Source organism: Coregonus lavaretus (genome assembly GCF_964263955.1).
Source record: "Coregonus lavaretus genome assembly, chromosome: 4".
In the NCBI taxonomy this organism is placed as follows: Eukaryota; Metazoa; Chordata; class Actinopteri; order Salmoniformes; family Salmonidae; genus Coregonus; species Coregonus lavaretus.
Window position 1 is genome coordinate 38,384,995 of NC_139991.1, and position 16,353 is coordinate 38,401,347.

Here is a 16,353-nt window from a genome sequence, read left to right on the forward strand (position 1 = left end):
GAGTGATCACGCTCTCCGTAGCCGATGTGAGCGAGACCTTTCAACAGGTCAACATTCACAAAGCCGCGGGGCCAGATGGATTACCAGGACGTGTACACAAAGCATGCGCGGACCAACTGGCAAGTGTCTTTAATGACATTTTCAACCTCTCAGTGACCGAGTCTGTAATACCTACACTACCATTCAAAAGTTTGGGGTCACTTAGAAATGTCCTTGTTTTCTAAAGAAAAGCAATTTTTTGGTCCATTAAAATAACATCAAATTGATCAGAAATACAGTGTAGACATTGTTAATGTTGTAAATGGAATATCTACATAGGCGTACAGAGGCCCATTATCAGCAACCATCAGTCCTGTGTTCCAATGGCACGATGTGTTTGCTAATCCAAGTTTATCAATTTAAAAGGCTAATTGATCATTAGAAAACCCTTTTGCAATTATGTTAGCACAGCTGAAATCTGTTGTGCTGATTAAAGAATCAATAAAACTGGCCTTCTTGAGACTAGTTGAGTATCTGGAGCATCAGCAATTGTGGGTTCGATTACAGGCTCAAAATGGCCAGAAACAAAGAACTTTCTTCTGAAACTCGTCAGTCTATTCTTGTTTTGAGAAATGAAGGATATTCCATGCAAGAAATTGCCAAGAAACTGAAGATCTCGTAGTGTGTGGGAGGCCCCGGTGCACAACTGAGCAAGAGGACAAATACATTAGAGTGTCTAGTTTGAGAAACAGACGCCTCACAGGTCCTCAACTGGCAGCTTCATTAAATTGTACTTGCAAAACACGAGTCTCAACGTCAACAGTGAAGAGGCGACTCCGGGATGCTGATCTTCTAGGCAGAGTTGCAAAGAAAAAGCCATATATCAGACTGGCCAATAAAAAGAAAAGATTAAGATGGGCAGTCTGAGATATGTATTTTTCTTTGCAACTCTGCCTAGAAGGTCAGCATCCCGGAGTCGCCTCTTCACTGTTTACGGTAAGACTAGACTGGTGTTTTGCGGGTACTATTTAATGAAGCTGCTAGTTGAGGACATGTGCGGTGTATGTTTAATTAATCAAATGGCCACCCGGACTATTTACATTGATACACCCCCCCCCCCCCCTTTGTTTTTACACTGCTGCTACTCTCTGTTTTTTATCTATGCATAGTCACTTTACCTCTACCTACATGTACAAATTACCTCGCCTAACCTGTACCCCGCACATTGACTCGGTTCCGGTACCCCCTGTATATAGCCTCGTTAGTGTTATTTTATTGTGTTACTTTTTATTTTATTTTTTACTTTAGTATATTTAAAGAACACCCTCTTTGTTCTGTTAGACAAGTAACTCTTTATCCACATTATAGCAGGGGGTGTAAAGCCTTAACACATAGGTTTTCCAGCAGCAGACTATGATCGATAATGTCAAAAGCCTCACTGAAGTCTAACAAGAGAGCCCCCACAACCATTTTATCATCGATTTCTCTCAGCCAATTATCAGTCATTTGTGTAAGTGCTATGTTTGTTGAATGTCCTTCTCTATAAGCATGCTGAAAGTTTGTTGTCAATTTGTTTACTGTAAAATAGCATTGTATCTGGTCAAACACCATTTTTTCCAATAGTTTACTAAGGGTTGGTAACAGGCTAATTGGTCGGCTATTTGAGCCAGTAAAGGGGGCTTTACTATTCTTAGGTAGCGGAATAACTTTTGCTTCCCTCCAAGCCTTGGGGCACATACATTCTAGTAGGCTTACATTTAAAATATGACAAATGGGATCGGCAATATCGTCCGCTATTATCCTCAGTAATTTTCCATTCAAGTTGTCAGACCCCGGTGGCTTGTCATTGTTAATAGACAAAAATATTTTTTTCACCTCTTCCACACTCACTTCACAGAATTCAAAATTACAATGCTTGTCTTTCATAATTTGGTCAGATAAACTTGGATGTGTAGTGTCAGCAATTCTTGCTGGCATGTCATGCCTAAGTTTGCTAATTTTGCCAATGAATATATTATTAAAGTATTTTGCAATATCAGTTGGTTTTGTGATGAATGAGCCATCTGATTCAATGAATGATGGAGCTGAGTTTGCCTTTTTTCCCAAAATGTCATTTAAGGTGCTCCAAAGTTTTTTACTAGCATTCTTTATGTAATTTATCCTTGTTTCATAGTGTTGTTTCTTCTTCTTTTTATTCAGTTTAGTCACATGATTTCTCAATTTGCAATACGTTTGCCAATCGGTTGTGCAGCCATACTTATTTGCCTTGCCTTATTGCAAACAGGATGCATGTTTTGGAATATTTTTATTCTGTACAGGCTTCCTTCTTTTCACGCTGTCATTTAGGTCAGTTTTGTGTAGTGCAATGTGCAATGTTGTTGATCCATCCTCAGTTTTCTCCTATCACAGCCATTAAACTCTGTAACTGTTTTAAAATCACCATTAGCCTCATGGTGAAATCCCAGAGCGGTTTCCTTCCTCTCCGTAAAATGAGTTAGGAAGGACGCCTGTATCTTTGTAGTGACTGGCTGTATTGATATAATTGATAACTTCACCATGCTCAAAGGGATAATCAGTGTCTGCTTTTTTCATTTTCACCCATCTATCAATAGGTGCCCTTCTTTGCAAGACATTGGAAAACCTCCCTGGTTTTTGAGGTTGAATCTGTGCTTGAAATTCACTTCTCGACTGAGGAACCTTACAGATAATTGTATGTGTGGTACAAAGATCGGGTAGTCATTAAAACATAATTGTAACCACTACTACTGCAACTTATTATGTGACTTCTTAAGCAAATGTTTACTCCTGTACTTATTTAGGCTTGCCATAACAAAGGGATGAAATACTTATTGACTGAAGAGATTTCAGCTATTCATTTTTTATCCATTTGTTTAAAAACAAAGACAAAAAAAAACATCCACTTTGACATTATGGGGTATTGTTTACTGTAAAATAGCATTGTATCTGCATTGTGTGTAGATCAGTGAGACATCTCAATGTAATACATTTCAATTCAGGCTGTTACACAACAAAATGTGGAAAAAGTTAAGGGGTGTAAATACTTTATGAAGGCTTCCACTTTATGAACACTTCCGCTAATGGTTAGCATAAATACAACATATTTTAGACCATTCCGCCCAAATATGCTAATGACCCTCTGCCAGCATTTCAAAGTGGAGTAATGATTGTACCTTATATTGAATATATTGGGTAGCAAAATGTACCATTATACTAGATTTTGTGCACACCAGTACCATGTGAGTACCTAATAGTGTGTGCCATAAGCACGTCTGAAGCATCCAATAAGTATAACTGTGGAACCTGTCATTGGTTATACCTGGAACCAGAGGTTCTTCATGAGAGGATTATAAATGAAACTCAAAAGGGTTCCCTTACAGAGACAAATCAAAAGGTTCTATGTGGCATCCAAAAGGGTTCCCTCATAGGGACAGATGACAAACCCATGGAAACAGAGGGTTCTTCATGAGGAGGTTCTATGTAGAACCCAATTGGGTTCCACTTCAGGGAAAAAAAACTAAGAACCCATCTAGGGTTCCTTGTGAGATGGTTCTAAAAAAAAAATCTAAGGGTTCTACATGGCACCCAAAAGGGGTGACAAATTACAGAATCAGTGGTTTTGGAATTTTTCTTTTCTTTCGTGCCAGTTTATTCAAATCACATTTTTCACCCTTAGTTATAATATTTTTACCATCTCTATCATACCCACAGACCCGGTGGCATAGCAGGAAATGCAGGTTGCTGGCAACCGAGAGGGTGTGAGTTCAAATCACAAGTATATTCCAAGTAATCAGAATATAGCAGCATTTTATCATTTTCTAAAAATACAGTTAGGGGCTCTATTCAATCCATAGCACTGAAGATCTGCTTTATAGCGCGATTGACAATTAAAGGCAATGTTCCCGCGATTGCGGAGACTAAATTCATGGTAAACGTAAATGGTGCATATAATGGCTCAATCGGAAAATACCTTTTAGATTTTAATCCAGATCTTCCGCGATACTTCGGCGATACTAATTGAATTCAGCCCTTACTTTTGTATATTTACTGTAATTTCACTGCAACCAGTAGCCGGGAAATGTTTAACAGTGTAATGAAGAACCTTCTGGTTCTAACAGTGCAATGAAGAACGATAAAATTGGTTATACAAAGGGTTATTCAAATAACTGATATAAAAAGGTTCTCCATAGCCCAGAAAAGGGTTCCCCTACAGGGACAAAATTAAGAACCTTTTTTTGGTACTAACTAGCACTTTTTTTTGAGCGAGTACCCTTTGGAATGACTTCGATAAAAAAAGTGAATCAATTTAATTTTTAAGTGGAGATCTCTCAACGATTACTCTCACTATAGAACATTGGTAGTAGTCAGTGACAAATATCAAAGCTAAGCAGCTCTGGGTTTGGTTAAAACGCTGGATGGGCGACCAAAGGGATAAATTCTCCAGTAGGAGGTGCTGCCCAGCCTATTGTTATTTTTCTGATAGTGATAACGTTGAAGATCTGACGTTGTTTCAAAGGTACAAATTCAACATATTTTTTTACAAGGTTTGTCTATATTGAAAATTGGTTAACAAGATTACATAATCCTGTGGTTGAAATTTCACCCTCAAAACAATGACTTTTTGGAAATCAAATGTATTTTACATGCAGATTCCACACCACAATACATTGACAAATGATGTTGAAACAATGTTGATTTAACCAGTTTGTGCCCAGTGGGGAGCTTGATGACTCATCCCACAATAGCCCCTTCCCCACAGCATGCCATTGTGCGCTAGGGCCTAGCACGCAAATTGTGGCGCGCAACGGTCGGAGTATGAGTCCAAATGAAAGTATGCAATGGCCAATGTTAGCTACAAATTCTTCGTGGGTAGCTAGCTAGCTACCAATTCTTCATCAGTTAGCCTGCGATCTATTTTAGGCAGTTAAATATGCCTAAATGAACACAGAATGTATTTATTAACGTATCAAGATAAACTATTGTAGTCAGGAAACATATAAGATGTGAATGGGCAACATTTCATTCCAAAGTCAGAGTTTATTTCCTCTCGCTTCAGCTCGACCACAGAAGCCATCGATGCATGCTTTGAAATGTGTACAAATGAAGTACGCATCTAAGAAGTGCCCTACGTGCTCCGTTTCACATAATTTAATTTAGATTCATACTCCAACCATTTGCGTGCTCCAATTTGCATGCTTGGAGCACAGTAGTATGCATTTTGAGAAACACCCACTGTTTTACACAAGAAGAAGGGAAGACTTCTGGATAATCTGATTATTTAATTACTGTATCTACACTATTACAGAAACACAGGCCACATGGGCCTGACTGGACGATAAACTATACCCTGACTATGTAAAGGCTTACCTGTCTAAATAAAGCAATAAAAGGTCTGAATACTTATGTAAATAAGGTATTTCTGTTTGTAATTTCTAATACATTTGCAAACATTTCTAAAAAACAGTTTTTGCTTTGTCATTATGGGGTATTGTGTGTAGATTGATGAGGATAAAAAAAAAATTTTGAACAAGGCTGTAACAACAAAATATGGAAAAAGTGAAGGGGTCTGAATACTTTCTGAATGGAATGGAATGGAATGGAATGCTTTTCCAACAGTCTTGAAGGAGTTCCCACATATGCTGAGCACTTGTTGGCTGCTTATCCTTCACTCTACCGTCCGACTCATCCCAAACCATCTCAATTGGGTTGAGGTCGGGGAATTGTGGAGGCCATGTCATCTGATGCAACACTCCATCACTCTCCTTCTTGGTAAAATAGCCCTTATACAGCCTGGAGGTGTGTTAGGTCATTGTCCTGTTGAAAAACAATTGATAGTCCCACTAAGCCCAAACCAGATGGGATGGCGTAGCGCTGTAGAATGCTGTGGTGGCCATGCTGGTTAAGTGTGCCTTGAATTCTAAATAAATCACAGACAGTGTCACCAGCAAAGCACCCCCACACTATAACACCACCTCCTCCATGCTTTACTGTGGGATCTACAAATGCGGAGATCATCCATTCACCCACACCGTGTCTCACAAAGACACAGCGGTTTGAACCAAAAATCTCAAATTTGGACTCCAGACCATAGGACAAATTTCCACCGGTCTAATGTCCATTGCTTGTGTTTCTTGGCCCAAGCAGGTCTCTTCTTTTTATTGGTGTCATTTTAGTAGTGGTTTCTTTGCAGAAATTCGACCATGAAGGCCTGATTCACACAGTCCCCTCTGAACAGTTGATGTTGAGATGTGTCTGTTCGTTGAACTCTGTGATGCATTTATTTGGGCTGCAATTTCGGAAGCTGGTAACGCTAATGAACGTATCCTCTGCAGCAGAGGTAACTCTGGGTCTTCCATTCCTGTGGTGGTCCTCATGAGAGCCAGTTTCATCATAGCACTTGATGGTTTTTGCGACTGCACTTGAAGAAACTTTCAAAGTTCTTGAAATGTTCCAGATTAACTGACCTTCATGTCTTAAAGTAATGATGGACTGTCGTTTCTCTTTGCTTATTTGATCTGTTCTTGCCATAATATGGACTTGGTTTTTACCAAATAGATCTTCTGTATACAACCCCTACCTTTTCATACCACAACTGATTGGCTCAAACGCATTAAGAAGGAGATAAGTTCCACAAATTAACTTTTAACAAGGCACACCTGTTAATTGAAATGCATTCCAGGTGACTACCTCATGAAGCGGGTTGAGAGAAGGCCAAGAGTGTGCAAAGCTGTCATCAAGGCAAAGGGTTACTCTTTGAAGAATCTCAAATATAAAATATATTTTGGTTTGTTTAACACTTTTCTGGTTACTACATCATTCCATATGTGTTATTTCATAGTTGTGATGTCTTCACTATTATTCTACAATGTAGAAAATTGTAAAAATAAAGAAAAACCCTTGAATGAGTAGGTACTGTATGTTTATGCTCGTCCTAATATTTATATATTTCTTAATTCCATTATTTTACTTTTAGATTTGTGTGTATTGTTAGATATTACTGCCTTGTTGGAGCTAGGAACACAAGCTTTTCGCTACATCCACAAGAACATCTACTAAATATGTGTATGCGACCAATAACATTTTATTTTATTTTATTTGGGAGAGCTGCACTACCGGTCATAGAAGGGGGTTTGTGGGGTCACAAAGTCAAATTATATTATTGAATGCTCGGATATCATAATATTTTAACATCTAGCATCAGTGTTTGTCCAGGGTACAATAATAATGTGTACTGTTGGGGTACTGGAGGACTGGAGTTGGGAAGCAAAGTCAACATAAAATGATGATTATCAAAGCAACGTTTCTCAAGTTCATACTGACTGCTAATATTGGCCCAATACTGACTGCTAATATTGGCTGCTTAATTAATTATATCAGACATATTCAACAAAAGGCCTACTTATAGTTACAAATGTGGTAGCCTACTGTCTCTGGGAGAGAAATGTGTCCTATCTAGCCATTTGAACTATTCGGCCTAGAGCACGACAGGAAAAAAATGCATTCTTGTTTGAGACTCCTGCTTTCAAATAGTTTTACTTGTCCTACATATCCTGCTACAATAACTGAGTATTTTCTTCTTGTCTCATCAACAGAGTTTTTGTTTTATTCTACTGTATATATCACACAGCTAGGGGCCAATATTAGCAGTGTAGCAAAATGTTTTAAATTCTTATTTGTGAGCTAACTTATTCCATGTTAGCTCACGGATTTGAGGGCTTTGATCATTTGGAGTGAGAAAGGGTGTCCAAAGAAATGAGTACCACTGAAATAAAGGATATATATATATATATTTTAATTGAAACACATCCAACCAAAACAAAGAAACATGCGCACACAAACTCATCCTTGTCTTCGATGCTATGTCTGTGAAGAGTGAGCGATGACTTTATTGATGAGCTCATAGCCCCAGGGGATTGTGGGAAGCATCTGACCTCATCAATAATGGACGGGTCTGTGAGTGAGTGAGTGTGTGTTAGGGTTAGGGTCCTCAGAGGGACCTCTATGTTTGAAAGAAAACAGCAAAATGAAGGGAGGGGAGATGAGGGGGAGAGAGAGAGGGAGCAGAAATAAAGGAGGGAGTGAGGATGGAGGGAGCAGAGAAGTTGAAGAGAAGGAGAAACATGGGAGGGAGGGGTGATGGAGGAGAGAGGTAGGGGGCGTGTGTGGGTGCGCATGAGCCAAACAAAACATGGACAGGGAAACCTATCTCCATGGTAACAGTTTTATCTAATCTACTGCAAGCTTCACTGTTGAAACTATATGCAGCTTTGGAACACACACAAACAGGTTGTAAAAGAGTGCAGTAGCAGCAGGCCTGTTCAGTTGATATAGAATTAAGTAATAATAGAATCAAGCAATAAGGCCTGAGGGGAAGTGGCATATGGCCAATATACCACGGCTAAGGCCTGTTCTTATGTATGACGCAACGCGGAGTGCCTGGATACAGCTCTTAGCCGTGGTATATTGGCCATATACCACAAACACCCAAGATGCCTTATTGCTATTATAAACTGGTTACCAACGTAATTAGAGCAGTACAAATAAATGTTTTGTCATACTTGTGGTATAGGGTCTGATATACCACCGCTGTTAGCCAATCAGCATTCAGGACTCGAACCACCAAGTTCATAATAGAACTGGTATGTTCTATTTCAAAAACCTTCTAGCATTATGAAGATAAACCTTCCTTATGTGGGCTCTAGAGTGGCGCAGCGGTCTAAGGCACTGCATCTCAGTGTTTGAGGTGTCACTACAGACCCCCTGGTTCAATTCCAGGCTGTATCACAACCGGCCGTGATTGGGAGTCCCATAGGGCGGCGCACAATTGGCCCAGCATCGTTCGGGTTTGGCCGGTGTAGGCTGTCATTGTAAATAAGAATTTGTTCTTAACTGACCTGCCTAGTTAAATAAAGGTAAAATAAAATAAAATAAATGTAGCTTGTGTTTGGTCATTGTCACGATCGTCATACACAGTGGACCAATGCGCAGCGTGATTTGCGGGGAGCAGGAACAGGCCGGGCCTGGCTGGCGACGCGCACCATAGGCTTGGTGCGAGAGGCAGGAACAGGCCGTACCGGGCTGGCGACGCGCATCACAGGCTTGGTGCGAGGGACAAGAACAGGCCGGACCGCACTGGGAACACACACCACTGGCCTTACCCGGGGATCAGGAACGGGCCGGATCGGACTGGTAACACACCTCAGTACCTCTCGCCGTGCCTCTACATTCTCCTTCCCTCTACTCGCCAATGGCTCCCGTAACCCGGTGGCCTTCTCTCCTCGTCCACTAACTCGCCCCTTATCTGCCTCCAGCAGTCCCGTCGTCCACGGTGTGAGCCCCCCCTAAACATTTCTTGGGTTTGTCTCTCCCCGTGGCTATGGCCTCCATGGCTCTCGCCAGACTCTCCAGCCTCTGCTCCCAAGTCCAACCTCTCTCCTCCTCACGTGGCTTGACCCAGTCGAGGTGGATATCCGCTAGAGTTACCTCTGGCGTTGGCTCCTGGACACGCTGCTTGACCCAGTCGAAGTGGATATCCGCTAGAGTTACCTCTGGCGTTGGCTCCTGGACACGCTGCTTGGTCCAGTTTTGGTGGGATCTTCTGTCACGATCGTCATACACAGTGGACCAATGCGCAGCGTGATTTGTGAACATACTTATTTATTTAGAGTACCACACGAACAAAACAACAAAACATTACGTGACGTCCTTGGTAACAGACACTAACCACACACGGAACAAGATCCCACAAACACTGTGGCAAAACAGGCTGCCTAAGTATGGTTCCCAATCAGAGACAACAAGCAACAGCTGATACTCGTTGCCTCTGATTGAGAACCACCCCGGCCAACACAGAAACACATGAGCTAGATAATCAGCCTAGAACCCAAAACACATAGAAACAACACACCCTGGCTCAACATAACGGAGTCCCAGAGCCAGGGCGTGACAGTCATACACATCCAGGATACACTACATGGCCAAAGTATGTGGACACACCTTCAAATTAGTGGATTCAGCCACACCCGTTGCTGACCGGTGTATAATATTGAGCACACCGCCATGCAATCTCCATAGACAAACATTGGCAGTAGAATTACCTTACTGAAGAGCTCAGTGACTTTCAACATGGCATCGTCATAGGATACCATCTTTCCAACAAGTCAGTATGTCAAATTTCTGCCCTGCTAGAGCTGCCCCGGTCAAATGTGCAAAGGTCTAGGAGCAACACCGGCTCAAACACGAAGTGGTAGGCCACACAAGCTCAAAGAACGGGACCAGCGAGTGCTGAAGGTCATAGCGTGTACAAATCGCCTGTCCTCGGTTGCAACACTCACTACCGAGTTCCAAACTGCCTCTGGAAGCAACGTCAGCACAAGAACTGTTAGTTGGGAGCTTCATGAAATGGGTTTCCATGGCTGAGCAGCCGCACATAAGCCTAAGATCACCATGCGCAATGCCAAACGTTTGCTGGAGTGGTGTAAAGCTTGCCGTCATTGGACTTTAGAGCAGTGGAAACGCGTTCTCTGGAGTGATGAATCACGCTTCACCATCTGGCAGTCCGATGGACAAATCTGGGTTTGGCGGATGCCAGGAGAACGCTACCTTCCCCAATGCATAGGGCCAACTGTAAAGTTTGGTTGAGGAAGAATAATGGGCTGGGGCTGTTTTTCATGGTTCAGTCTATGCCCCTTAGTTCCAGTGAAAGGAAATCTTTAATGCTACAGCATACAATTACATTCTAGACGATTCTGTGCTTCCAACTTTGTGGCAACAGTTTAAAGAAAGGCCCTTTCCTGTTTGAGCATGACAATGCCCCCGTGCACAAAACGAGGTCAATAGAGAAATGTTTTGTCGAGATCAGTGTGGAAGAACTTGACCGGCCTGCACAGAGCCCTGACCTCAACCCCATCAAACACCTTTGGGATGAATTGGAATGCCGACTGCGAGCCAGGCCTAATCGCCCAACATCTATGCCCGACCTCACTAATGCTCTTCTGGCTGAATGGAAGCAAGTCCCCGCAGCAATGTTCCAACATCTAGTGGAAAGCCTTCCCAGAAGAGTGGAGGCTGTTATAGCAGCAAAGGGGGGTATAGCAATGATATAGCAATCTGATGCCCGACTGAGTAGTCAATGACGTGGCACGCAACCATTGCTTGATGCAATGCAATGCCTGTGCATCTAGTTGGGCAGGAATACCACCAACTACCAACTACTGCCTGCCCCGTCGCTATGGCTCCTGGTCTCCTAGCAACAAGGGGCAACACATCATTGATACCAGAATACAAGGGGGGAAGGTTAGACTCCACTGGCTGAGGGCATATCGATCACCACTATGGGGAAAGGAGGATGGAGAGAGGGAAAGGTCTGACAGCTCCCCCGATTGAGACAGAGTACGAATGTTTATGGGTACTTCAAGGTAGGAATGGAGTGAGGGAACTAGGAGGGAGGGGTGGCTGTGAGAGTAGTAGAGTATACATAGTCATTTACAGTAATTCAACCTGACCCAATACAGGCCCCCTGAGTGGCGCAGTGGTCTAAGGCACTGCATCGCAGTGCTAGAGGCGTCACTACTGACCCTGGTTTGATCCCAGGCTGTGTCGCAGCGGCCGCGAACGGGAGACCCATTAGGCGGCGCACAATTGGCCCAGCGTCGTCTGGGTTAGGGGAGGGCTTGGCCGGCCGGGATATCCTTGCATGGGGTTTCCTCCGACACATTGGTGCGGCTGGCTTCCGGGTTAAGCAAGCAGTATGTCAAGAAGCAGTGCAGCTTGGCAGGGTTGTGTTTCGGAGGACGCATGGCTCTCTACCTTCATCTCTCCCGAGTCCATACGGGAGTTGCAGCGATGGGACAAGACTGTAACTACCAATTGGATATCACGAAAAAGGGGTAAAAAGTACCATAAAACATGACCCTATACATTTTAAAGCAGAAATGTTCGATATAGGACTATGGCCATTGAATATCGTAATAACAGATTTTTTAGAAGATGGAGGTGGCTATTCAGAAGAACCAGCTGTCTAATCAATTGACTGTTTATATAGTTTATATAGCTCTGAGATAGGAGTATATATTGTAGGTGCAGAATAGCGTCCACATCATAACATATTACACCTGCGCTGGGTGTCTCTTTCTGGTATCATTAAAACTACAGTCTGGGATTTGGGAAACTGTTCAGTGGTCATTTCAATTCTTAATATTTTCCCATTAATTACTGAAGAATATAACCTATATCACTTGCACTTTTAGAGGCCTTAAAGGCCCAATGCAGACGTTTTTATATCAATATCAAATAATTTCTGTGTAACAATTAAGTACCTTACTGTAATAGATTTCCATTAAAATGGGAAAAGATTGCTTTAAAGCAAAAAATAATAATTTAAGCAAAAATGTTGCTAGGAGCGGTCTGAGTGGAGACGGGAAAACTGAAAACTTGTTGTTATTGGCAGGGAAGTTTGGAACTCTCTTTGTTATTGGTCTATAAAAAAATTACAGCATGGTGATGTCACCGTGGAAAGCCGGAACTCCCGCCCATGCAAACCTGCTGATTAGAAGGTCCGGTGTAGAGTGTTTATTCAACCAGCAACTATAAGGAAATAACACTGATAACAGTGTTAGTTTCATCAGCTGTTGTACAAAATGATACAAAACACATCAAAAACTGAATGTTGACTGCACTGGGCCTTTAGCAAAGGCTTCCAAACTGGCAGTGACTAAAGGGCAACACATACCAAAAGGACATGGTAAAATGCTCAACCATAACTTGTTGCCACTCCAATCTGTTCCCTATACATTTTAAATTGATAGGGCACTACTATCAGTTAAATTGGTACTGCACTCTGACTAACAGACGCAACAAATATGGACTTTTTCAAGGCACGTCTCAAAATATGTAAATGAGCCAGAAACAACAATATCATGCAAAAGGTACAGCACGGTATTCTGTGGGGTGGAATTACAATACCATTAAAAATACAATTCTTTCCCTGTCCCCAAAATTTCCCCACAATGCACAATACTTTACAGTATGGTGTGTGTGTGTGTGTGTGTGTGTGTGTGTGTGTGTGTGTGTGTGTGCATTCAGTTATTTCCAGCACCTCAGAGAAAAAGTAATGTTGTCATATTCATCAATCTATTTATGTAGATACAGTCAGTAAACAAACTGCTGCTATGAATAGTCACTCTGCCTTGATCTCTCCATTTGGCTCTTTCCCTCTCTCTTTTTCTCTCCCTGTTATAAGTGGCTCAGCGTCGGCAGTGACAGTGTGCAGGCTGATGTCAGATCAGCCTCTAATTGGCCAACTCAATCCCCCATCCCCCCTATTTTCTCCTTCCTCCATCCCTTGCTCTATGTCTACCTCTACTTCTCATCTTGTTCCATTTCCTCTGTCTCTTTCTCAATCTTTATATCCTTTTGTGTGTCTCTGCTTGTAGCTCCCGTTGCCTTTCTCTCTCTCTGGACTGACTGACGTGAGTATCGTCCAATCCCTGCAGGGCTGTGTGAGGCGGGGGACCAATAGTGTGGTGGGAAAGGTGGAGCTGGGTGCTGTCGGCCAGCTCCAGGCGGAGATGCTCCATTTGGATCTGATCGACGGGGCCGATGGTTACCGTGACGACAAGGAGTCATATAAGCCATCTTCCACAGCACCCCTGCCAGTAACCGAGGACCCCCCTCTAGTAACCATGGATATATACCGGCCCAAGAGACCCACGACCCTTAACCTTTTCCCCATGGTGCCACACACTCAGGTGAGTCCAAATGAACCCTCCGTTATCCCTTCATTACTCTTCCCATCCTTTCACCCCCCCCCCCCTCCTTCTGCTGGCTGACACGGCTTGATGTCCGACAGCTGAGTGAATACTGATAGCTGGAAGGATGGAGGGGTGGAAGAATGAAATTATAGAGTAAAATGTATGAGAATGTGAGGATAAAGCTGATATTCTATACTGTATCTAGTCTATATGTGTGTATAACATCAGTGGGGAAAAACCTGTGATGATATCACCCCCCTAGACACCATGTCTGTTTTTCTCTGTGAGTGTGTTATGCTGGTCGAAACAATGGCTGGGATTGTCAGGAGAGAGAGAGAGAGAGTGTTTTTTTGGTACCCATCTCCTTTTGTGTGTGACGACTGTGCATGTGTGTGACTGAGGCTTGTGACTGTGTATCAGTGGGGGTCGGTGCCAGATTAAAAAAACAGATAAAAATACACCTTATGGAACAGCGGGGACAGCGAAGCAACACAAACATAGGCACAGACACATGCATACAAATACACGATAACATACGCCCTATACACACAAGTACACATGGATTTTGTGTTGTGGATATGTGGTAGTAGAGTAGGGGACTGAGGGCACACACTTAATATGTTGTGAAATCTGTTGTTAATGTATTGTAATGTTTTAAAAAATGTCAAACTGCCTTAATTTTGCTGGACCCCATTTTACTAAGCATTTGAATTTATTTTTTATTTAACCTTTATTTAACTAGGTAAGTCAGTTAAGAAAAAATTCTTATTTACAATGCCGGCCTACCAAAAGGCAAAAGGCCTCCTGCGGGGACGGGGGGCTGGGATTAAAAATGAAAAATAAAATAAATATATACAGTGAGGGGAAAAAAGTATTTGATCCCCTGCTGATTTTGCACGTTTGCCCACTGACAAAGAAATGATCAGTCTATAATTTTAATGGTAGGTTTATTTGAACAGTGAGAGACAGAATAACAACAATAAAATCCAGAAAAACGCATGTCAAAAATGTTATAAATTGATTTGCATTTTAATGACGGAAATAAGTATTTGACCCCCTCTCAATCAGAAAGATATCTGGCTCCCAGGTGTCTTTTATACAGGTAACGAGCTGAGATTAGGAGCACACTCTTAAAGGGAGTGCTCCTAATCTCAGTTTGTTACCTGTATAAAAGACACCTGTCCATAGAAGCAATCAATCAATCAGATTCCAAACTCTCCACCATGGCCAAGACCAAAGAGCTCTCCAAGGAGGTCAGGTCCAAGATTGTAGAACTACACAAGGCTTGAATGGGCTACAAGAACATCGCTAAGCAGCTTGGTGAGAAGGTGACAACAGTTGGTGTGATTATTCGCAAATGGAAGAAACACAAAATAACTGTCAGTCTCCCTCGGCCTGGGGCTCCATTCAAGATCTCACCTCGTGGAGTTGCAATGATCATGAGAACAGTGAGGAATCAGCCCAGTAATACACGGGAGGATCTTGTCAATGATCTCAATGCAGCTGGGACCATAGTCACCAAGAAAACAATTGGTAACACACTACGCCGTGAAGGACTGAAATCCTGCAGCGCCCGCAAGGTCCCCCTGCTCAAGAAAGGACATATACATGCCCGTCTGAAGTTTGCCAATGAACATCTGAATGATTCAGAGGAGAACTGGGTGAAATGTTGTGGTCAGATGTGGTCAAAATGGAGCTGACCCCAAGAACACCATCCCCACCGTCAAACATGGAGGTGGAAACATTATGCTTTGGGAGTATTTTTCTGCTAAGGGGTCAGGACAACTTCACCGCATCAAAGGGACGCATCATGTACCGTCAAATCTTGGGTGAGAACCTCCTTCCCTCAGCCAGGGCATTGAAAATGGGTCGTGGATGGGTATTCCAGCATGACAATGACCCCAAACACACGACCAAGGCAACAAAGGAGTGGCTCAAGAAGAAGCACATTAAGGTCCTGGAGTGGCCTAGCCAGTCTCCAGACCTTAATCCCATAGAACATCTGTGGAGGGAGCTGAAGGTTCGAGTTGCCAAACGTCAGCCTCGAAACCTTAATGACTTGGAGAAGATCTGCAAAGAGGAGTGGGACAAAATCCCTCCTGAGATGTGTACAAACCTGGTGGCCAACTACAGGAAACGTCTGACCTCTGTGATTGCCAACAAGGGTTTTGCCACCAAGTACTAAGTCATGTTTTGCAGAGGGGTCAAATACCTATTTCCCTCATTAAAATGCAAATCAATTTATAACATTTTTGACATGCGTTTTTCTGGATTTTTTTGTTGTTATTCTGTCTCTCACTGTTCAAATAAACCTACCATTAAAATGATAGACTGATAATTTCTTTGTCAGTGGGCAAACGTACAAAATCAGCAGGGGATCAAATACTTTTTTCCCTCACTGTAGGACAAAACACATATCACGACAAGAGAGACACCACAACACTACATAAAGAGAGACCTAAGACAACAACATAGCATGGCAGCAACACATGACAACACAGCATGGTAGCAACACAACATGACAACAGCATGATAGCAACACAACATGGCAGCAGAACAACATGGTAGCAGCACAAAACATGGTCCAAACATTATTGGGCATAGA

The 16,353-nt window shown here is 42.5% G+C and overlaps 1 protein-coding gene across 1 annotated transcript in view; it reads left to right on the top strand.

Moving 5' to 3' along the window:
- The window catches only part of LOC311127310 (C-Jun-amino-terminal kinase-interacting protein 1-like), a gene marked incomplete at its 3' end in the record, with an annotated part of 122,959 nt that overhangs the window by 53,169 nt on the left and 53,437 nt on the right, over positions 1 to 16,353 (top strand). The window contains exon 3 of the mRNA XM_084159120.1: positions 13,491 to 13,745. Within this exon, the coding sequence (XP_084015246.1) occupies positions 13,491 to 13,745 (255 nt within the window). The remainder of the gene's footprint in view (positions 1 to 13,490; positions 13,746 to 16,353) is intronic.